Source organism: Maniola jurtina, chromosome 4, assembly GCF_905333055.1.
Source record: "Maniola jurtina chromosome 4, ilManJurt1.1, whole genome shotgun sequence".
NCBI lineage: Eukaryota > Metazoa > Arthropoda > Insecta > Lepidoptera > Nymphalidae > Maniola > Maniola jurtina.
This window is the reverse complement of record NC_060032.1, coordinates 9,231,208-9,255,252: the sequence shown is the minus strand read 5'-3', so window position 1 is coordinate 9,255,252 and position 24,045 is coordinate 9,231,208. Positions and strand designations below refer to the sequence as shown.

The 24,045-nt window shown below is 38.9% G+C and overlaps 3 protein-coding genes across 10 annotated transcripts in view; 2 read left to right on the top strand and 1 right to left on the bottom strand.

The window, feature by feature from the left end:
* The first annotated feature begins 33 nt into the window (after positions 1-33).
* LOC123864620 (FK506-binding protein 15-like) lies at positions 34-2,313 on the top strand. 2 transcript variants are annotated; one of them, XM_045905205.1, is made up of 3 exons: positions 34-257; positions 341-505; positions 748-2,313. In XM_045905205.1, the coding sequence occupies exons 1-3, from the start codon at positions 208-210 to the stop codon at positions 2,183-2,185; spliced, it is 1,653 nt and encodes a 550-aa protein (XP_045761161.1). In that variant the 5' UTR covers positions 34-207; the 3' UTR covers positions 2,186-2,313. The 2 variants fall into 2 exon arrangements, with proteins under 2 accessions (XP_045761161.1, XP_045761162.1); XM_045905206.1 differs by lacking the exon at positions 34-257 and having other exon boundaries at positions 370-505; positions 734-2,313.
* Positions 2,314-3,725: 1,412 nt separating this feature from the next.
* Positions 3,726-15,465, top strand: LOC123864621 (zinc finger CCCH-type with G patch domain-containing protein). Of its 2 annotated transcripts, XM_045905207.1 has the most exons (11): positions 3,726-3,915; positions 3,995-4,189; positions 5,065-5,166; positions 5,376-5,513; positions 5,960-6,054; positions 6,175-6,292; positions 7,220-7,222; positions 12,194-12,380; positions 12,936-13,096; positions 13,796-13,966; positions 14,979-15,465. In XM_045905207.1, exons 1-11 carry the CDS (start codon positions 3,874-3,876, stop codon positions 15,399-15,401), a joined length of 1,635 nt encoding a protein of 544 aa, XP_045761163.1. In that variant the 5' UTR covers positions 3,726-3,873; the 3' UTR covers positions 15,402-15,465. The 2 variants fall into 2 exon arrangements, with proteins under 2 accessions (XP_045761163.1, XP_045761164.1); XM_045905208.1 differs by lacking the exon at positions 7,220-7,222.
* Positions 15,466-22,021: 6,556 nt separating this feature from the next.
* Positions 22,022-24,045, bottom strand: part of LOC123864617 — a 63,691-nt gene continuing 61,667 nt past the window's right edge. For 3 of the 6 annotated variants that reach the window (XM_045905197.1, XM_045905198.1, XM_045905199.1), the window contains exons 12-14: positions 23,488-23,791; positions 22,892-23,058; positions 22,022-22,411 (exon numbers count right to left, since the gene is read on the bottom strand). In XM_045905197.1, the coding sequence (XP_045761153.1) occupies positions 22,274-22,411; positions 22,892-23,058; positions 23,488-23,791 (609 nt within the window). In that variant the 3' untranslated portion in view covers positions 22,022-22,273. The remainder of the gene's footprint in view (positions 22,412-22,891; positions 23,059-23,487; positions 23,792-24,045) is intronic. The other 3 variants (XM_045905202.1, XM_045905200.1, XM_045905201.1) reach the window with 1 other exon arrangement.

The window sequence follows — 24,045 nt, the reverse complement described above, 5'->3', positions numbered from 1 at the left end:
TGACAGTGACAGTGACGTGACATGACAGGTGAATGGTGAATCGGTGTTTTTTTTGGCTGAATAATTTTCGTGTTTTTGTTTTTATATCAGTTTGGTCTTATTTTTCTAAAATTCGGTTTATAAAATTAAGCGATCAAGTTCACATTACGTTCAATGATTGGTATATGATTACATTTTTATGTATTAAACATAGCTTGTTAAGTAATAATGCTCCAGACAGAAGAAGTTGACGTCGATTATTTTACTCCATCAACAAGGTAGATCCATTCTTACATTTGTAGGTATCGTATTTTCAATCGAATGACTTAGTAGTATACTTTATTAATAAACTTCGTTTCAGTACCTCCCTTTCAAAGATATTTGGCAGCAGTTCCAAAGAAGAAGATGCAGTAGATAAAAGTTCATTAAAATATAATGCACCACTGCCGCCACAAGTTGTTACAAAACCTGAAGAACCAAAGCAAGCTCAATATCTATTTGCAGGAACTGTACATGCATATGAATGGTAAACGGCTAACTATTCGTTTTTATTTTAAAATTTATAATATTATGTACCTACATGTTATACTGCATCACCGTTCACCATACGACTTAACATTAGAATTACCAGTGAATTGTGTCACAGTTAACTCGATGGGGAAAAAATACCAATCACACTGATACAATTTGGTGAGATTTCTCAGAACTTACCAGTATCTTCAGTTTTGATATTTTAGTATTTCATAATTTACAGTATGGTTGTTTCAGGATTAAAAACTCATATGAGTTTAGAGGTAAATTAGGCTTTGCAATATTCAAAATTCCAAGCATTGATATTTATAAAATGCTGATATATGATTCAAATAAAACCGCACTGTCCAGCTTGACAATCAATCACAGTGTTGAAATAAAGATAAATGGGAACATCAGTATATGTTACTATGACGATCTAAGAAAATTCTGGAGTGTCAATCCCTCTACACCAAACCTTAAGGAAATTTTAGAAATACTGAGAAGTTTAAATGTAAATCTGGAATTTGTGCCAATTCTTGAGAACACAGAAAATAAAACTCTAACAGAACGTCTTGACAAAGATAAAATTGCAATAAATAAAATAAATGAAGATGAAAAAGAAAGTGATACAGATGGCTCATTTAACAGAAAAACTAAAGATTCAATATTGAAAAGAATGGCTACTATGGGACAGTCTGTTTTGCCACCACCTCATGCAGCAGCAGTAGCTCAGACAAGTGACTCATCAGACACAAACGAACCTCAAAATCAGCAAAAGCCTAGACATAAACCAAAGATTGTGACTAAAAAAAATTCATTAGAAAAGAAATCCTTAGATACAGAAAAAATTAGTGAACTAAATGCAAGAAAAATGTTGCCAAAATCAGAAATATCACAAGACACATATAGGAACATTGAAGACTATCAACAAATAGTGCCTGTACTGACTACTAATATTGTTAAAACTCCAAATGATTTTGGTGGTGAAGCAAGTAGTTTGAGAGTATTTATTTCAGAGCAAAAAGTCAGTAATAGCGAATTAAGAATGAACATGAATAGAATGACAGATAAGCTAGATATGTTACTAGACAAAGTTAAAGATTTAGACATAGTTGATAAAAGCAAGTCAATAAATAACAGCTATGTGTCACATTTTCAAAATGAAATCATACAAAAACTACTAAGTGAATATGAAAAGAAAATCAATAAATATGAAGAATTTATTAAACTTAAAGGATTTGATTGTGATTCATTTGAACTAACATCACAGTTGAGGAGAGATAGTACACTTGAAAGTTTAAAAAATACTGAAAAAGATGACAATAAACTACAACAGCTTTGTAATGAAAAAGATAAAGAAATTATTCGACTCAAAGAAGAATTACAACTGTTATCTAACAAAGAAGCCCAGTTCCAAACAAATGAAAGAAATTTGCTAAAAGAAATTAATGACTTGAAGAATAGTTTAAGTGTAACAAAATATAATCATATGACAAATGTAAACAAGAAGTTGGATGAAACAAACAGTCAAACTACTGATATTACAAATAAACTTAAGCAAATTATGAATGATACATTCCAAGCTATCTCTGTCAACTTTGATGATGACGAAACATACACTGGATCTAAAATTAAAAGCGTTGTTGGTTTAATTGTGAAAAAAACAACAATAGATTCACTTAAAGAATTTTGATGTAAGCATTCAGGTGACAAAAAAAAACAACTAGATTCACTTAATTTTAATGAATATGATGTATTAACAGTAGTATCCTGGAAATCTATACATAGAATAAATTTGTAAATAAAAGTGTTTAAGTATGATTTTTCTTTGTACCTATAGACGTTCTATTTGTACCTATAGGGGCATGAGACGGGTCTGCCCGCGAAATTCAAATTTAATTAACAAATTGCGAAAAACCAAATTTTTGAATTTCGCGGGAAGACCCGTCGCATCCACCTTAAAGACTATAAAGTAGACTTGCCCTTAATGCCTTATAGAGAGTGGTCTGTGATCAGACACAGAGTAGGTACTTTTTACACACAGACCAGAGACCAGAGACATGCTACCTAAACTAGATTGTGCACTGAGACACCAAAAACGAGCCTATTGAGATAGCGCTAAATTGGAGTGTGTCCCTTTCTATTAGGGTGACAACACGATTTGATAATGTAAGACATTTGAGGGATTATATGAGAATAGGAGAGGATGAATCATCATGATAACCCATCGCCGCCCACTACTGAGCACGGGTCTCTTCTCAGAATGATAAAGGTTTAGGCCATAGTCTGCCGCGCTGTAGTTATAAAAGTAGAGAAATTCAATTTTTTTTTTGTTCTGCGAAAAAGTACCAGTCATGTTAAGTATGGGTACCTATAATATAGGTAAGTAAAATTATTTTGTATAATCTGGTGCATGTGTTTAGGTCCTAAACAGTTTTAGGAAGTTCGTAAGCAAGGCATACTTTTGGGAAAATTGATGGTACAGCGTTTCTTTTTTAAAAAAATTCAGTGCACACGAAGCCGTAGCAAAATCTTCCGCTTTAAAATGCATTCCGCAAACTGCCGAATATTTGGTGATATTTCCTGGAACGACAGCGATCCATTTTTGCCTTAAGTCTTCATTTTTGAGAAATCTATCGATAAACAGAAAAAAACACTTCCATTAAACAATCAAATTATATAGTACAGAATGTTCGCCATATTGTTTTGCTTGACATCCAGTGTTGTCATCCTATTAATTTAAAAAAATATTTATAATACTTTTTGAACTAAATGATATTTTAATGACATTATAAAATAAAGATAACGGTATGAAAATTACTGCGAAAACAAAAGAAAGTAATCTTGTTGTTTGAAATTAAATAAACAATGAATAAGAACTTTGTGAGCTACATCATAATTCGTACCATAGAAAATATTTTTTTATGCTTGCAATCCATTAGACAGTGACACAATCCAATTTATAGACCTCTCGCTCGGCTCGTTTTTCCGCTTAGCATAATTGTATTAGAAATTGGACTTTATGCTAATGCAACAGAGTTTATTTTTGCAGGGAATTAAATCTGAAGTGCACAATCATGTTTAGGTAGCACATCTCTGCCAGAGACCTATACTCCTTGGAGTGCTTGTCAAATTGTATTCTGAAAACGTAGTGATTATATTCTCTTTGGTATTCTGTGGACCCATAATATGTCGAAGGAGTTATGTCTACGTAAAACACTCTGGTAATTTAGTGATCTGTGACGTAAAAGACTTTTGTTTCTGGTCGGTGCGTAAAAGTCCATCCATTATCCAGGCACATCAGATAATTTTCTTGTATGTAAATACATACCTTACCTACTACTTATTTACAAATTACATTAAAAAGACAAACAAGACAGAATGGAAGATTTGGAAACTTCTATCAATCAATATGAAGAACAAGTAAAAATGCATACCTACTTTAGTTATTAAAATGTTCTTTCTGTTTTATCATTATATTAAGCATTTATTTATTTATCAGTTGTCAGTAGTAAGACAAGCACTCCAAGTTACTCAAGATGTTGATGAGCGCGAATCGCTTTCCGCCCTGCAATCGGAGTTGTTAGAACTTATTAGCCTTACACAAGAAAGTTTGGATGCTCAGCGAGACAAGCCAAATGAATCAAAAAGTAATCCTGGGAATAATAAATTAGACGGTGAATATGCTCTATTTATGGTAAGTCTTCTCTAAAAATAATCATACTTTGGCACCCTACAAAAAATTGAAAATTTCAAGTTCACCTATTTTATAAAGGTGTTATAGTCCAAAGCTGAAGTGCTGGCACATCGAGGTTGACCTAGGCAATCCTCAAAAATGCCCAAAGTACTTAGCACTAAGCCAAAACTTTGGCTTCTGCCTAATGAGTTTGCAAGCGATGTAGAAGTGCCTAAATTCCTAATCTAAAGCTGAATCTGTAAATGGAGTTTCGGCATCATACTACAGAAGGGCTGCCATATGTACCATATGCTCATTTGAAAATTTGGACATTTTTTAATTTATTTTTGATGACAAGCTCTTTAATATAAATATTTTGTAATTTTTATTCTTATGTTCAAGTGCTAAGGTTTATAATAAACTGAAGTTTTTGATATCATATAACTTCTATATTTTGTATATACACATAGCTATGTATATGTGTGCAAACCAGGCCACTTGAGCTATATTATTTTGTTTGTGAGCCTACACCTACTATTATAATATAACTTACAGTCCTTAAAATGTAGCTTGACTAGCTGATGCCCGCGACTTCGTCCGCGTGGATTTACATTTTTCGAAATCCCGCGGGAACTCTTTGATTTTCCGGGATAAAAAGTAGCCTGTATCTGTTAATCCATTTTATAATCTATCTCCAATCCAAACAGCCAAATCTGTCCAGTAGCTTTTTCGTGATTGAATAACAAACATCCAAATATCCACACTCACATTTATAACATTATTTATTAGGATTAGAATGATAGCTGTCAAACAACGCCTGGACATTTTACAATGTGCCAGCTTTTTTTCTTTGGATTACATGATGTGTTTTAAAGAATTCGTATTTATTTTGATAGAAAGAGATGGCTGAAAGTGGAGCTTACCAAGACAAGAATGATTCACAAGATAAATCTGAGAATAGCACACAAAATGAAAATGGAGATAATAGCGATATAGAGGTAAAAATTACATATTATGATTCTTTTTTGTTAAAATATTTATGTACTAAGAGATTATATCAAACACATTTCGAGTAAGGCATAGCAGGGCTGCAACCATAAACAACAGCTGTTGCTAAATGTTTACTAACGTTACAGAATACCTCGAATTTACAGAATTCCTGGAAGGGATATCAGTTTCCCTAATTTCTATTTTGTTGCATGTCTAGGATGAGCTCGCTACACTTCTGGGCATGAAGTGTGCTGTGTACCACACACACACTTGGGGTGGGCAGCCCAGTTTGCACAATGCCATGGTCAGCTCTGTAGTGCCCCGCCAGGATGATGATCAATTTAGTGACCTTCAGGTAAGCTGTATTTAAGTATACAATTTACCTATTAAAAACTTGTATAATTTAACTTTGGAAATATCCTGACAAGTGAATTAAAAGTAGTGGATTGTACTCTTAATTTTATTGAATTTGATAACAAAGAGATAACAAAAATTAAAATAAACATTAAATTATTATTACAGCTTGCTTTATTTAAAAAAAATGTAGCTGGAACATATTTCTGGTGTTTATTCATTGTAGTGCTAGCTGATGCCCGTGACTTCCTCTGTATAGATTTAAGTTTTAAAAAAATCCTTGATTTTCCACGACAAAAGGAGCCTAAAACTCCAGATCTTTCAAAAAAAAAAACAAGTTGTGGCACAGTTGAAAAACTAACCAACAAACACTATCATGTTTATTATAATATGAGTTGTGATGACACATCAAAGTTAAATTTTTAATGAGTGTTCAAATAATTCTAGGTGAGAGTTTTGTTCACACATCCCACACATGCAGAAATGTTACCATGTCCGTTTTTTTTGAATGGAGAATGCAAGTTCAATGATGAACAGTGTAGGTGAGTTTCTGCAACTTTCCAATATGTTGTTCTGTTATAGTGGCTTATAGTTACTTAAAGGAAAAATATTTAAGGAAATAAACTTTTAAGGTGGAATGTTTGATTTTATAATATTTACAGATATTCACATGGTGCTATAGTACAGTTATCACATTTGAAGGAGGCAATCGAACCTAACTATTCTAGTATAAAAATAGGAAGCAGAGTATTATTAAAATTAAAACCACCAGATGATGAGGTATATATACATTTATCTTTTTCTGACTTTAAAAAATAAGTAAAGTATAAGTAAAATTGTGTACACCTGTGGCGACCGACCACTGTAGGTTGGTTAGACCGCGTTTTGGTCGTCGTGCAACTGTTTGTTGTGTGACGACGGTAAATCGCGGCGGGCAAATTCCAAGAATGCCACCTGCATAATGCAGCTGCGAGCGCACCTGCTAAACACACCTGCGCGCAGCCGGTAAGAACCGGTATTTACTGGCTTTTGCGTAAACAAGTACGGTGGACGGGGAAAGACTATAAAAAGGCTTTCCCCAGATTCCCAGTGTTCAGTGCGTTTCATCAGTCTACTTTGACACTCGTTGCGTCCCCTTCGTGGACGACTCGCGATAATGAATAGAACGCATTCTGTTCCATGTAAATAATTAGTTAGCATTGTAAATACAACTTTAGTGTAAATTTTCTTATTGTGTATTATATAATGTGGGTAACAATAAACCAGTGTACATAACTTTGGGTGTATCATTTAACACCAGCGGAGTCATATATATATACACCACATATTGGTGACCCCGCCGCGATTAGTCACCACATATTGGTGACTTCCGACGTGATTAGTCACCACATATTGGTGACTTTCCGACAATTTTAAATCAACATTTTTAATATTTGTGTTTAAATAATTACGTAAATTATTTTTAATTTTTATTATTTTTACGTAAAATTTTAAATAATGCCGGACACACAGTGCGCGAGTGAAAACGCGACTGACTCTAAACTTTTCCGGATCGGTGTTAAAACTCCACCGTTTTGGCCTGAGAAACCAAAACTTTGGTTCGCGCAGCTTGAAGGACAATTTTCTTTAGCTAACATCACCGCGGACAATACCAAGTTTTATCACGTGATCTCAGTGCTCGAACACAAATACGCGGCCGAGGTCGAGGATGTTATTTGAGCCCTCCCTCGGAAAATAAATACGAAGTTTTAAAAACTCAGCTCATCGAACGATTATCCGCGTCGCGCGGTGAACGGCTCAAACAGCTGTTAATGAGTGAGGAGCTGGGTGACCGCAAACCTAGTCAGTTTTTGCGGCACATACGGAGTTTGGCGGGCGCCGGATATCCCGACGAATTCCTACGCACCTTGTGGTCGAGCCGGTCGCCTAACCTGCTGCAAAGTATCATTGCAATGCAGGAAAGCTTACCGTTAGACCAGATGGCCCTCTTGGCCGACAAGGTCCATGAGGCTTCGCCCGCGCATAATACGCAGGTCGCCGCCGCGTCTTCTTCTTTCGCGTTAACCCAAGTGAATAGGAAATTAGATGATTTAGCGGCGAGATTCGAAGCTCTGGAGGCGGTGAGTGGTCACCGCACCACCGGGCGGCACCCTTCGAGACCGCGCGGACGCGGCCGCGGCGCACACAAGTCGCGCAGCCGCTCCCGCGCCGACGGCCAGGTTCTGTGTTGGTATCACGAGAAGTTCGGCGCAAAGGCAGCTAAGTGCAAATCACCGTGCCATTTTTTAAAGTAGCGCGGCCGTCTACGTCGGCCGCGATCCCCTACCACGAGTCTGATTCTCCCCCGTACCAAGAGTGTAATTTTGTCCCCTACTACGAGTGTAAGGATGACCCCTACTACGTGTGTAAGGATGACCCCTACTACAAGTGTAATGTTGTCCCCTACCAAGAGTGTAATTCGGTCCCCTACCATAAGTGTGATTCGGTGTGCGGTCGATTGTTCGTAACCGACGCAAAGACTAAAGTGCAGTTTTTAGTTGATACGGGATCGGACTTATGCGTTTTCCCGATTAGTTATTTAGGTAAACGGCAACGTCCAAAGACGAACTTTGAACTCTTTGCTGCCAATAACACCGTCATAGCTACTTATGGTTGGCTAAGCGTTACCTTAGATTTAGGTCTGCGCCGCTCTTTTAACTGGCGTTTTATAATTGCCGATGTCAGCAAACCTATTATTGGCGTTGACTTTTTATGTTTTTATAATTTACTTGTTGATGTTCGAGGCGCTCGTTTAGTTGATAAGACTACGTCGCTTACATCAGCTGCCCTGGTTGCATCCGCATGCGCTTACCCTAAGGTCAAAGTCGCGGTTACTGGTGATTCTAAATACCACCAATTGCTGATGGAGTTCCCTGACATTGTGAGGCCGACTGGATCTCCTCTAGAGCGGGAATGTAAACATCAAACGCAACATTTTATAAAAACTACATCTGGCCCGCCTGCCTGCTCTCGGCCGAGGCGGTTGGCGCCTGATCGGTTAAAAATAGCGAAGCAGGAGTTTGAAGATATGGTTCGCACGGGTGTCGCGCGCCGTTCTGAGAGTCCTTGGTCATCGCCTTTACATTTGGTGCCTAAAAAGGACACGGGTTGGAGACCTTGCGGTGACTACCGGGCGCTTAACGCTCGTACCGTACCGGATCGATACCCGGTACGGCATATCGCCGATTTCTCTCATAATCTTCACGGTTGTAAAATTTTTAGTAAACTAGACCTAGTGCGTGCTTATAATCAGATTCCTGTAGCGCCTGATGATGTACAAAAAACGGCAATCACGACACCTTTCGGACTTTTCGAATTTCCATACATGAGCTTCGGTTTGCGCAACGCGGCCCAAACGTTTCAGCGTTTTATGGACGAAGTCCTAAGGGATCTTGATTTCTGTTTTCCATTTATCGACGACGTGCTCATCGCTTCGGCCGATGAGGCACAGCATGTCGAGCACCTACGCATAATCTTTCAGCGTTTCAACGAACATGGCATTTTGCTTAATGCTAGCAAATGCGTGTTCGGTGTTCAGGAAATAGAGTTCCTAGGCTACCTGGTTTCTCCTGACGGAACTAAACCTATCGGAGATAGAGTCCAGGCCATACGAAATTTTTCGCGGCCAAAGACTATTCGGGACCTTAGGCGTTTTCTAGGTGCGTTAAATTTTTATAGACGTTTTATTACTGGTGCTGCTAAGTTACAGGTTCCTCTTCACGGTCTGCTTAGTGGTCCAGCAGTTAAAAGTAGTACCGAAATTAACTGGACTCCCGCCTTAGAAGAAGCTTTTAACAAGTGCAAAGAGAGTATTGCTGATGCTGCCCTTCTGGCTCATCCAGATTCATCTGCCCCTCTTGCTATCGTTACGGATGCGTCTGATTCCGCTATCGGGTCGGTTCTCCAGCAACAAGTTCAAGGGCATTGGCAGCCGCTCGGTTTTTTCTCGCGGAAGTTAACGCCAGCTCAGAGTAAGTACAGCGCGTACGATCGTGAGCTGTTGGCGATTTACGAGTCGGTTAAATACTTTCGTTATATGGTCAAATCAAAACCTTTTTACATACTTACCGATCATAAACCGATAGTCTCTGCATTTAAAAAACCCTTGGATTCGTGTTCTCCGCGGCAATTTCGATATCTTGATTTCATATCGCAGTTTTCTACGGATGTTCGGTATATCGCCGGAGAAGACAACGTAGTCGCGGACGCGCTATCAAGGACGGAGGCTATTGTACCGGTAGATGAACTATTAAACGCGTTAGCTAATTCACAAGCTACAGATTCCGAATTAAGGGAATTATTACGAAACGGTTCGTCTCTTAAATTAGAAAAAGTACATTACGGATCTGTAAAATTATTTTGTGACGTTTCTGGTACTAAGCAACGCCCTTATATAACACCAGAGTTTAGAAAGATAGTTTTTGATAACCTTCATAGGTTAAGCCACCCTAGCGCCAGGACCACTATTAAATTGGTGACTGAGCGATACGTGTGGCCAGGTATTAGGAAAGATTGCCGCAACTGGGCAAGCTCCTGTATCGCCTGTCAAAAATCTAAAGTTTCGCGTCACGTACATGCCCCAGTTAGCGATTTCAAACTTCCGTCTAGCCGTTTTTCTCACGTCCACATAGACTTAGTAGGTCCTCTCCCTGTTTCTGACGGGTACAGGTACTGTTTCACCGCGGTCGATAGATTCACGCGATGGCCTGAAGCAGTACCACTTCATGATATAACAGCGGAGAGTGTTGCTAAAGCCTTTATTTCCTCATGGATATCCCGTTACGGGTGTCCATTAAAGGTAACAACGGATAGGGGAAAGCAATTTGAGTCGCATCTCTTCAGCAAATTGTCAGCAAGGATCGGTTCTCAACATCTTAAAACGACTGCGTACCATCCGGCTGCCAATGGTCTTGTGGAACGTTTCCATCGACAATTTAAAGCAGCATTAATGTATCACGCGAATGATAGTTGGACCGAACAACTTCCACTCGTTCTATTAGGAATTCGCAGTGCATGGAAGGACGATCTTTCAGCGTCCAGTGCCGAGCTTGTTTATGGAGAGCCACTCAGGCTACCCGGCGATCTATTCGAGCCATCTGCTGACAAACAGACTGACTACACCGATTTTCTTGACAGGTTCCGTCTTCATATGAAGAAGTTACAACCTACTCCCATTGCTCGCCATGGTTCGAGCAAAGTATTCGTTTTTAAAGACTTGTCAACGGTTTCGCATGTCTTTTTACGACAGGATTTTGTCAGAAGATCGTTGCAACCTCCATACGCCGGCCCATTTAGGGTGGTGGAACGGAATGATAAGTTTTTTAAGATCGACGTAGCAGGCAAAATAGTTACCGTTTCGATAGACAGGTTGAAGCCAGCCTATATCCTAACGGATAAACCAGGTAGCGTTACTCCAACAGCTGCTGTTCTACCTGCGAGGGATTCTATCGCGGTCCCTCCTTCAGAGCGACCACCTGCAGGTCAAACTACCTCTCGCTCTGGTCGCCGAGTTAGGTTCCCGGATTTTTATCGACCCTAAAGGTCTCCGGGGGGGCTGATGTGGCGACCGACCACTGTAGGTTGGTTAGACCGCGTTTTGGTCGTCGTGCAACTGTTTGTTGTGTGACGACGGTAAATCGCGGCGGGCAAATTCCAAGAATGCCACCTGCATAATGCAGCTGCGAGCGCACCTGCTAAACACACCTGCGCGCAGCCGGTAAGAACCGGTATTTACTGGCTTTTGCGTAAACAAGTACGGTGGACGGGGAAAGACTATAAAAAGGCTTTCCCCAGATTCCCAGTGTTCAGTGCGTTTCATCAGTCTACTTTGACACTCGTTGCGTCCCCTTCGTGGACGACTCGCGATAATGAATAGAACGCATTCTGTTCCATGTAAATAATTAGTTAGCATTGTAAATACAACTTTAGTGTAAATTTTCTTATTGTGTATTATATAATGTGGGTAACAATAAACCAGTGTACATAACTTTGGGTGTATCATTTAACACCAGCGGAGTCATATATATATACCGAAATGTAATTATAATAAAATAGATTTTTGTTATAATTACAATAGGCAGCCTTATCGCTTGAATAGCGATATCTTCCAGCCAACCTTGGGGAGTTTGCTCTTCTTTCTACCATAAGTTTATTTTTACCACAATATACCATCATTGATTTTGGGTCAAGTAGTATCTCAGGGTCTACTCAACCAATTATGCTCAAACTGTGCACAATAATCAATTTTACTGTGTGCTTTCAAAATGTTAAAGAATTTAATGATTCTAATACAATCTGTGACAGGTCAGACAGGTTACAAAAATCTTTTTTTTTTTTTCTTTCTCGTCTGGCTTTACAAAGATTAGCCAATGTCAAGTTTGTAGTTATTTGTAACAAGTTAGTGTTAAACTATACAAGTATGGACCCCGTCTATGCCGGCGCTCGCCGACACACGCACGGCACCCCCTTAGAGCGCTTTCCAGTCAGTTTTAACAAAAAAAAAACACTCCAAAACGGCAAAGCACGCCTGCCAGCTAACACCAACACAGACAAAGTCCTCAAAAATCTTTAAACTATTTGTTAAATTTTTATGATTCTGTACCTTCATGACTACTATTTTATTTTATTATTTTAATATTTCAGGATATGAGCACAGTTAAAAAATCAACAGAAAAGTATCACTTGTGGCATAGAGCTGTTGTAAAGGGTGTGGATCTAGAAAAAAGGTCTTGTGTTGTCAAAATGGAACAGAATGTCAAGACTGGGGATAAAAGAAAATCTGCTTCTGACGAATATCATGTACTGTTTGAAGAAATATTTCCTCTTAGTAGTGAGTTTGTTTTGATAACTAGGAAGCCATTAAAAACTGCACAATTTCATCTTGGATTCAATTGCCTTTCTTCACAAGAGCAGGAATGTCTTTTTATTTAAATTGTACATAGAAAGGTTCTTAGACAAATATGATTATCGTCCACCAAAGAGTCGCCATCATGGGTTTTCTGAATATTTTCGATTTTTAGGGTTCCGTACCGAAGGGTATCAACGGGACCCAGTTGCTAAGCCTCCGCTGTCCGTCCGTCCGTCCGTCATCAGCGGGCTGTATCTCGTAAACCGTAATAGGTAGAGAATTAAATTTTCACAGAATAAATGTATTCTATTGCACAACAACAAAAAAACGGGCCGAATTGAGAACCACACTTTTTGGAAGTCAGTTAAAAACAACAAATAAAAGAATTCCGACAGGGCCGCCACGAAATTTAAAAAAAATGTTATTTCTTATACGATGATACGGAACCTTTTGTGTGCGAGTCCGACTTGCACTTGGCCGCTAATGGTCAACTTTGATAGTTAAAAATAAAATAACAGTCATGGTTTAATATTTTAGCTGAAGGTGGTGAAGAAACTGATTCTGACGACAGTTTGAGTGACACTGAATACCCGGAGAGCAAAACAGTGCGAACAGAAGACGATAATCGTGAACTGCTCATTGAGTCTTGCCTACAGAACAATGCGCCCGCCATGGGCGAGTGGGAGCAACATACTAGAGTGAGTATGTATTGCTTTATATTTAGTCTTAACTTTTGTATATTAGAAAATGAATGTAGAAAAAATTAAGTAAAATAAGCAAGTTCATATTAAAACATTGCTTTCTTTGAAATACTTAATCTGAAAATATCTAGGTGACTGCATACTGAATTGATGTACAACAACAGTAGAAATAACCCACCATCCAGGACAAACTTATAGCACAAGAAATTTTTGATTCCCAAATGGTTTAGGTGGGTATGGAACCTGAGATCTCCCATTTTGTTCATTGTTATTCATTACTCAATACCTACTCATTAAATTTTCTGGGCCCAATAATTATGAACAGCACAGTCAGTATTCCTTAACTGAAGGGTCATTTCTAATACAATTTTAACACTTTAAACGCCAAAAGGGTTTGAACATTTTTGTATGTGATAAAACGTGATTAACAATCAAAAAACATTCATAGATGAAATGTCGAAGTGATATACTTTCTGAGATATTTGAGTTTAAACGAAAAAAAATACAGGATATATAATTTTGAACTCCAGTATCACAGAAAGTATGTAAATAACATATCATCACTGAACACTTTTTGATTGTAATCACTAAAGTCTATCAATTGACTCATTTTTTATCATATGCCAACTAGCTTCACAGTATGTATGAGCAGCACAGACCCCAGTATGTACCTAATATATCGTTGAACGTTTGAAGGGTATGGGATCCCGTATAATGCTGGCGATGGGCTACGTGCCGGGCACGGGGCTGGGCGCGGCGAGCGACGGCCGCCTGCGACCCGTTGAGGCGCGCGCCGTGCCGCCCGGCAAGAGTCTCGACCACTGCATGGCGCTCAGCGAGAACAAGGCGGCGCAGGACCCGCTCAAAGTAAGTCCACTCCTACTCACTATAAGTTCATAGGTTTTTCTCATTCATAATGCTGGCGATGGGCACGACGCAGTAAATGAAGGCCGGCACATGTATGGACCTCTCTAATGTATGCTTATCAAGCAATTAATTAATCAGCCTGTCTACGTCCACACATGGACATAGGCCTTCCCAAGAGCGCGCCACCACACACGTTCCTCCGCCTTTCTCATCCAAGGTATGGATCTCAATTACCCTATGTAAGGTATGTAAGGTTAACATACTCTTAATATTTGTTATTGGCTACCCCACAACAGCGAACAAGTTCTGGATTGGAACTCGCAGAGAGTAAAGCTTGACAGTGTTGCTTGAAACAGCGGTATAAGCGCAGCTGATGTTGATTTTTTGATAACTTTAGGCTTGCGCTTGTTTGCTATCATACCAAACAGGTGATGATGCAGTCTAAAATGGAGCGCGCATGCTCAGAAGCTGCCTGTTTACTCTCTTCTTTTGAAGGTACCAATATTATAGCTAGCGGGAAAAACGGAAACCGGAAGGGCATTTGTTATTCTAACAGTGCCTATTAAAAATGAGGAAGCAAATCGCTTCGTACGAGTCAGTGGGATTTCAACTATGTAGGGGTGCAGACCTTTGCGATGTCTTGCGGTTCAATAGTAAGTAAAATGGCGAGAGGGTATAATTCGAACACTCAACCAGCTTCAAAGTTTAGAATTGACCAACGCTGGGCTGCCAATGAGTCTTCTAGCACGTCGATCCACCGGATCTCTGCCGCACTGCAGAAGTTTATATATGCGTATTATACACGTACGACAGTACGTTATACATAGCACGCCGTTTTGTCATGTTAATTTTCGGGGTTTGGGTTCGGCAGAGAAAGTAAGGTATACCTACTTTCCCTGCCGAACTTGTCCGAAAAAATAAAATTGTCTATTGTCACAGTTACAATAGACAATTTTATTTATCTACACTAATCAGTATAATGGGCGTTTAACTTATTGAAATATCATTCCAGGTAGAACAAAAACTTAAAAGGCTTCAAAAGAAAGAAGAAGAACGCAATAAAAGGGCTTATGAAAGAGAAAAGGAAAGGGAGAGGAGAAATGTATTCAATTTTCTGAACAACACTTTAGGAGACAAACTAGAAAGCTCTGAACAGTCTACTAGCGTGCCTTCTATTGATATCAAACAATCTACTAGCAAAGATTTAAACATAGAACAGTTTAAATTAGAAGAGGATTGTAGAAAGATCGAGAATGAAATTCTAAAATTAAATAATACTTTAGCTAAATACCCTCAAGGTACAAATGGTTATAGAAGCATTGCTATGCAAGTTGCGGAAAGAAATAAAGAACTCAGTGCGCTTCGATATAAGGAAAGGCAAATAGCAAAAGAACAAAAACTAAGGAAGGATAAACAGAAAATGACTGTGTTTTAGCACATTAGGTCAATCTATTGTATACTTATACGTACCTACATATTAATAAATATTTATGATGTTATTATTTCATTTCATTTTCAATTAACCTCTTTAGGGGCATCGTCCACGGCGATTTTTGTAGCGATAGTGGCAGGTATCTTGAACGCGATTGTGAATATCTACAATAGCGATATAGAATCGTGAGCAAAAGGTACACGGGTCAGCGACGCATCGCGACGTTTTTGCGGCTGTACTTATAGCTGAAAAAACTTGTGCGCGATGGCTCTTTGTACAGATACTATTGCGCATATCTTGAACGCGATTCTACTGCAACTATCTTGAAAAATACAGTAACATACAGAATCGTGGACAAAGGTACGCGGGCCAGTGACGCATCGCCACTGTATCACATTAATCTGGCGGATATAGCGCTAATGTATCGTTGCAAAAAGTCGTGGGCGAACTCCCATATATTCCTGAATCCCTATAGCTAAGGAGTGCTATACCTTGCAATTGCATCACCGGGAAGAGGAGTTGCACTTGGAGTCCAATCATGAAATCGTAGCTTGGTGCTTACAATATTAATTCACTATGAATAGTTCTAGAATCAGCATATCTCAGGTGGGCAGCTACCTGCATCAGGATTAAGGAGTTGGATCCAAAAATTTTACGGATTGAATAGAAAACCACCTCCTTTTTTGGAAGTTGGCTAAAAATATAATAGTCTGCTAAAGACCTACCTACCTGCAAAATTTCATGATTCTAGGTCAACAGAAGGTACCCTATAGGTTTTTTTGACAGACACGACGGACGGACGGACAGACAACAAAGTGATTCTATAAGGGATCAGCAATGTATCAGCAAATAAAAAATTGATTGCTTGATTGAAGGGTTCCGTTTTTCCTTTTGAGTTACGGAACCCTAAAAACGAAATATTTTATAAGAACTTTCGAAAAACATACGTAATAAACGTAAACGAACATGTTTTTTTTAAATTCCTATATAGTTATATAAAAGTTATTTCAAATTCAAAATGTATTTATTTCATGCAAGACTAGGCTCTCCTTGCTACATTCATGTGCAACTCTACCACCGGTTCGGACTGAGAAGAGCCGGTAAGAAACCACAGTTTGAAGGGAAGGGAAGGGAAGTAAAAAACGGTGATAATTACAAATTCTATATTTACATGTGATGTTTTTAGTTTAAAATAAGCGTACATGGCATATAATTACAAATTAATATATGAAATATTTTTCTCTATAAATTAGATATTTGTACTATCAAACAATATTACCAAAGTACTTATAAATGTTAATAGATAGTGTGACTAGCAAATAATATTTGCCGATTATAGTAAAATTGAAATATTTTAGCGACAGTGGGTCAAATGTTTTACACTTAAATTACCTAATATTATCTAACGTTATACCTAGTTTAGGTATGGAATCGAGGCTTCTCAAGCCTGATCTAGTGTTTGCAAGCAATCTTTCAAATTTAGCATAAGTATCAAAATGTTTAGAATTGTATATACTTATTATCGATTACATTATCTAGATTAAAAAATGAGTATAAATGGGATTAATTATTAATAATTTTGCATAACGTAACTCTCCAATTAACAATTACAATGTAGGTATATTCTTAAATCTGCTACGTGAGCAAGACACATTTGTACTTTTCATTATCCGGACTGGTTTAGTTAACTTATTCGTAAATTACTTTAACTGCACTACGCCAATGCACTAAAAAAAGATCTAAGTTGGGAGAGTTGTCGAAAAAACCCACCATGTATCCTAAATAAAACGTATGACAAACAACAGCACTTTTAAAATACCATCAGTCAATATCATTACGACAATTCATTCAATCAAAGTACAAAATATACAATAATGCCGTGTAGAGACTGGCCCAAAGATGAGATTGATGTTTCTTGAATTAAACAAATCCTTCATTTCAAGCCGCGATTACACTTTTCAGGTAAGTTTTACTTACTTTAGTAGCTTACGTAATTAATTGACAACTTTACTAAGGTAAATGACGCATATAAGTGTGTCGTAAGTTAATCATGTAAGTTACTTATGTGAGTAAAACTTACAGGTACTCAGAGCAAAGACATTTGTGTACCAATTTGAAGTTTTTGCAAACTTACAACATACATCCTGGTGAAATATATTATCATCAGTGCAATTGCTGTTTCATGGTGGTCTTTCATTAATCCAGTCTCTACACTGCTTTGGATAACTCCTATTTAACGCTCGTTGTGTACTGATACGTTTGTCATGTTAAGGTTCACTAAAACATTTAACATGCGATTTCAAATTCTCCGCCTGCGTAATTAATCCTACATTATTTTATGCTAATACCTACTTATGCATTGAAAATTCACAAAATTAAAATTTACTAAACGAATTCATCACAGAGATTTATTGAACTCAAGAAAATTAGGCTCAGTATCGGCCAAAGCGGAGCTGGGCGGAAATGTTTGGCAGGCCAATCAGATTCATTGATAGATGACGTGATATTTTTTTACGCCATCTATCAATAATCTGATTGGTTTGCTGAACACATCTCCGCTCCGGTCCGCTAAAGTGGATACCGGGCCTTAAGGTTCGCACGCATTTGTTCGGGCCGCACCGCAATGATCATGTCACGTTTCATACATTGGTTACATGACTTCATACATGGCCTGTGGAAAGGTCGTTTGTTGTTCGTATCAGTATTCTTAAAATTACAGATGTTAACATGTCAGTACATATTACGTAAATGTATAAAATCGAAAGCGAGCATGCATTACGGTGCTGCCCACCAAGATTTGCGCTTAGCGTTACCATCACCTTTCATACTGTCCTTTCATACTATAGTTGAATCGCATTGTGTGAATCACCGCAGTAGCCATAATAGTAGCGCGATATAGTAAGTTAAATATATGCTTAATTTTAAATCGAAATTTAACTTTCAGGACTTACTAAACTAGTCTATCTAATGAATGCAGTTTAAAATTTAAAATGACGGCAAATCAAATCATGTACTCCCGAATTAACTAGGAATAAACGTATCTTTATTTTCTAAAGTATTTTGATTGCAATTACGTATGCTGGTTACTTATCATAATTCTAAGCATTAATCCTATATTTTCTACTATGTAGGCTTCCATAGCAGAAAACATAAGACATTAAACAACACTACACCAATAATACAGATTTTTTTAAAATATGTTTATAGAATAATTTTATTGATGTCACGTGATTTCTATTAGCTGTATTCTAAAGTAGATTCCACTATTCCTTATTATCATTATTACTAATATTATGAATGCGGAAGTATCTGTCTGCTTGTCTACTAGCTTTTCACGGCCCAATAGGTTTACAGATTTTGATGAAATTTAGTACAGAGTGCTTACATTCCGGGGACAGACATGGGCTACTTATCCCGGAAAATCAAAGAGTTCCCACGGGATTTTTATAAAATCTAAATTCACGCGGACGAAGCCGCGGGCATCATCTACATTAATATAAATCGTTTACAATTTCATTGAGTAAAAAATATAATATAATGTTATAAATCTATGAAGTATCACAATTCAAAACCAGATGAGGTTATAAAAACAAGTGACATTTGCCGCAGCGTTGTGTGTTTCTAAAAATGTCAAATATAATAACTCAATATAATCTCTAGGCATACTGTAAGCAACCATTATCAAATAGTAAAAGTTTTTATTAAAAATCTGATAATAAAAAAACGGTCAAGTGCGAGTCACACTCGCACACTAAGGGTTCCGTACCATCGTATAAGATATATGTACCTACCTAACACTTTATATAGAACACTGTAAGTTAATGTTATCTATTTAAAAACATTTTTTTCATGCACACATTTTATTTTATTTTATTTTTTGTGATGTAACCACAAACTTATGGTTTCTGGATTTTTCCTTTACTTTTGCTACCTACCTGCCAAACATGATTCTAGGTCAATGTCAAGTACCTATCCTATAGGTTTTCTCAACACGACAGACGGACAGACAGACAACGAAGTGATCGTATAACGGTTCATTTTTTCCTTCTGTGGTATGGAACCCTAAAAATTATGAAGTCCTTTACTACAACCGTTTAAATGTAAATTATGACGTCACTAATTATTATTATTACTTTTGCCTTCGAAGTTAGATGTATGTTCTGTATTTCGCAATATAAAAATAGTCAAATAGAGTTCTTGCAATTTACGAGCGCGCTGCGCGTGTGGCTCATGCTTGTGTTTAAGTCGTATCGAAAAAGTAAGCAAATATGTGAGTTTGCGAGCGCTTCCTCGCGAGTGATTGGTCCGATAGGCACGTTCACTTACGCAGTGTCCATATATTATACCACTTAACCACAAGTATAATTCACGCGCGTTCGTGAATCGCAAAAACTATATCTACCTATTTTATGCGCTACTGAGAGGATTCAACGTTAAAATTATTGCCTTCCTTTCACAATACATATTATATTATAATACAATAGAGAGAGTGACGAAGTAAAAGAGAGACTTGTATGTACTACACTAAGGTTGAAAATATAATATTATAACAAATAAGTACACTTATATGAGACTCCTTGTCGTGATAACCTACACGCCGATTTCGGACTGTGAGGCGACTAGTTTGAGGCTGATATCTATAGAGCGTACTTTGACTTTGCTCACACTTAAGACACTGTTAAAACGAGACAGCGTTATACCGCTGGCATAAATCTGTCTCGTTTTAACTGAAATTTAAGTCAAAGCAAAGTCAAAGTGCGCTCTATAGATTTCAACCTGAGAGTAGATGCTGACTGCCTACTGTCACGTCGTAACTGCAGTGTTAAAGCGCGTCGGCCATTTTAGGGTCTCATACCAAAATGTTAAACTTGATGCAAATCTTATAGTCTGCCACACCTTTCGATAACAACTGAAAATCAGCTTTATTTACTTGAGCTTACGACTGAAATTAATAAAGAAATCAAATCACGGAGGACACCAATTCAGAGGGCAAGTTATGCTGAATTGAGTTAAATAGAGTTTTCAGGCCGCCGCCGCGCTTTATTTTACAGTCTGCATTTTCATACCAATGTGACTTTTTGACGTCCTCCAAAATCATAAAATACAGGCGAAGATGTAATCTTATATTTAACCAATAATATAAAAATATTCCACTATGATAATACCAATTTCGTTGAATAAAAAAAAAGAGAATCAAGAACAGTACCTACACAACCGAATCGCCTCACATTCCTGAATTGAACATACCCTTGCGATGGATGATGGCTTGTGATGTATTTATTACGTAGCTTGTGATATTACTTTGGAATTACGTATGAAGAATCTGAAAAGGTCGCATTATGAGATTCACATTGATTTGTTTATTATTGGGGAGAAAGACGCCACAAAGAAAGACGACAAAAATCTGTTTTCAACTCCAACACAAGCATTGGTAATTTGGCATTCGTAAAATTAACTACTCTTTAGTCAAAAAACTTCACAATATAATTTAAAAAGAAAATATAACTTTCAAGACATTTGTTCATTGGAATTTTACAAAATGCCATCATTTGTTATAGACAGAGTTCTGCGATTTGCCTAGAGCAAACATATTATATACCATTACCATGTTTAGTTGCGTCAGAACTGAAAACAATTTTTTGGTCTCCCCAATCCCCATGAGAAGATAGGTTAACTGGTATCCGTAACTAAGCATCAGATTCGAATCTAATCATGCTTTAAAGCGTTATAATATTTATTTATCATAGGTCACGCCAACCATCTAGGACTTTCTGAGATAGATTGCAAGTAAAATGAAGGCAATGGTAGCATTTCGTTTGAGCACGGTGGGTCTCGAGATTTGCATCCACTGATCGAAGAAGACCCGTGTTACCGTTGTACGCAAATCTCAAAGCTAAATTGATAGGTCTAAAAGTAGTGCCAATGCCTTCCATTTTACAATGTTCTCTGCGGAAAAAGGAAAGCTACTCGCTTACGACCGAAATTAATAATAGTAAACAATCAATCCTGTCAGAAATCTGTCGATAGGTTGCTTAGCAACTGCACTGTCGCTAAGTAACTCATCGGCAGTTTACGGATAGATTGATTTTGGTCATTTGTGTTTCAGATTGTACTAGAGGTCTCGCTCGACTTACATGTGCATTTATAATAACATAAACTATGTCAAATAAGATTCTGACAATGTGATGTGATTTTGTTCTCTAAAACCTAAATCCATGCGGACAAAGTCGCGGGCATCAGCTAGTTTTGTAATAAATGCGACTAGCGAATCAATGTTCGAAGCACCTGTACAGAAGGAACGACAACCTTAATTCGCTATAATCCGCCAAAATAGACAAATCTGTATGGTACATGCAGCATGCGATATGCACCGGAAACTGGCTGCCTTTCCGGAATCGACCAGCTGCTTCTATGCAACGTTTGAAGCGCCTACTGTGTGCGCGTAGTTAAAGGTTCGGTGTCCGTGCTACGCGCTAGGTGTGACGCAGCCGCGCGAGCACGCACGCCATGGCGTCGTCCACGACGAGCTGCTCTTCCGGAATCAACCAGCTGCTTCTATCCAATGTTTGAAGCAGCTCTTGTTGTATGCGCGCAGCCAAGAGCCTGATGTTGATGGATTACGCTCGAAATGGCATCGTCCCCAGCGTCAGAGACGAGCAGCTTTTTCGAAATCGAACAACCATTTGTATCCAACATTTGAAGCACCTATTCTGTATGCGCGTAGTCAAGGGCCTGGTGCCCAGGTTTGGTGCAAGCGCGCGAGCACGCTCGCACTGTCCACGGCATCAATGACGGACAGCTTTTCCTGAATCGACCAGCTGCTTCTATCCAACGTTTGAAGCACCAACTGTTGTGTGTGCGTAGTGAATGGCGCGCTAGGTGTGGCGCAGGCGCGCGAGCACGCACGCCATGGCGTCGTCCACGGCGTCGAACACGGGCACGCCGGCTCGCCGTGCCAGGTCCGTGAGGTAGTGGCGACCGCGGTTGTAATCGCGCACTGCTGCTTCGCTGTACTGTAAACAACAATAATTTTGTTATAAAATGCTGCACAGTTGTTATTTGACATGAGGGCTAGAAATACCAAGCAAGCGAAGGATTCTAAGATCGAACTGAGCGTAGCGACGGATTCAAAAGCACGCGATGCAAATAAGTTTGTGTGATCGAGTGTGAAAAACAAAATTTTTAAATTGCTACAGCAAGGAAAATTGTTGCAAGAAAAACAATTCAATAGATTTCTTCGGAATCTTAAAACAAACAATATTATCTTTTAAATAAATTATAAATTAATTTATTGTTATATTTTAAAATTTACTAAGTATATTAACGACCGTGACCGATAGTCATGTCATAATCGGTCAGCCTTAGATAGATGGACAAAAAGATAAGGTCGAGCTTTCGGTTGGGGACGTAGCTGGCCCACAATTCAGAACGACCATAAAGATTGTCGAGGATTGATTTTGGTAATGAGTGAAGGCTTGGCGTGATGGGCGTACCGGATGCGCGCGGGCGGGGTCGAGCGGCTGCACCAGCAGCACGGTGTGCGGCGCGCGCAGCCCCATGTAGTGCGCCGCCAGCACCATGGCCGAGAAGCTCGGCGCCTCCGCGCTCAGCGCGAACACCAGCACGCGCGACCCCAGCAGCTGCTCCTCGTCGTACGTGCCTGCCGCGTAACCGCACTGGTTAACGTTACACCACAGAATAGGCCCTTTTATGCCGAAACACACGGGAAAGTGCATAGGCTACTTTTTATGCCCGAAATTCAAAGTATTTCCACGGGATTTTAAAAAAAAAAAACTTAGTTAACGTGTACAACTTTGCCAACATCGTCTAGTTTATAATATTAATAACATTAAAAAAGTATTAAGTATGAATTAATATGGACAGCACCGTTACAACATAATTTATTTATTTAATAATAGACTTAATTTAAAGAGAAACATTTTTCACCAGTTGTTATAGACCAAAGCACTAGATAAAAAACAGACTGGTGTTTGGAATTTTGCAGCCCAAATAGACCGTAGTCTGTGCTAGGGCACGGATAAAGAAATAAAGAATACGGATGAAGAACTGAAAATATTGTATTTATTACCTTTAAAGGGCTGCGGCGTGACGTCCTCCGTGACGGTGTAGTAATCGGACGCGCTGAGCCTGTCCACCGGCCGGTCCGAGTCCGGCGTCCTGTGCCTCAGCTCCACGTCGCTGGGCGGCGACGAGGCGCTCGGCGACGGCGTGCGCGTGTCGGGGCGCGGCTTCTTGTCGCGGCAGGGCGAGTCGGGCGCGGGCGCGGTGCGGCGCGCGGGCGCGGAGAACATGCGCGTGTAGTCGTTCGCGCGCGGTATCACGTACGTGAACCCCTCCCGTCGCAGGATTTCTTCCGGTCGCGTGCTGTTCGACTGTGAAAAGGACGTCTATTGTAATTAATTAATACTATTACTTTAATCAAGGTTAAAGCCTGTATCACACTGGCGTGGCGAGCGTATTGCCAGCAAAGAAATTTTCCCGTCGCGCTCTTAATATCTCGCTTGCATGAGTATATTTAAGTCAGCCTGTTATGGAGACGTTGCTCGCCTGTGGTGAGCTTGCTGCACACCCATTCAAGCATGTTCACTAACCTTCTCACTAGCAACACGCTCGTAAAACACTAGAA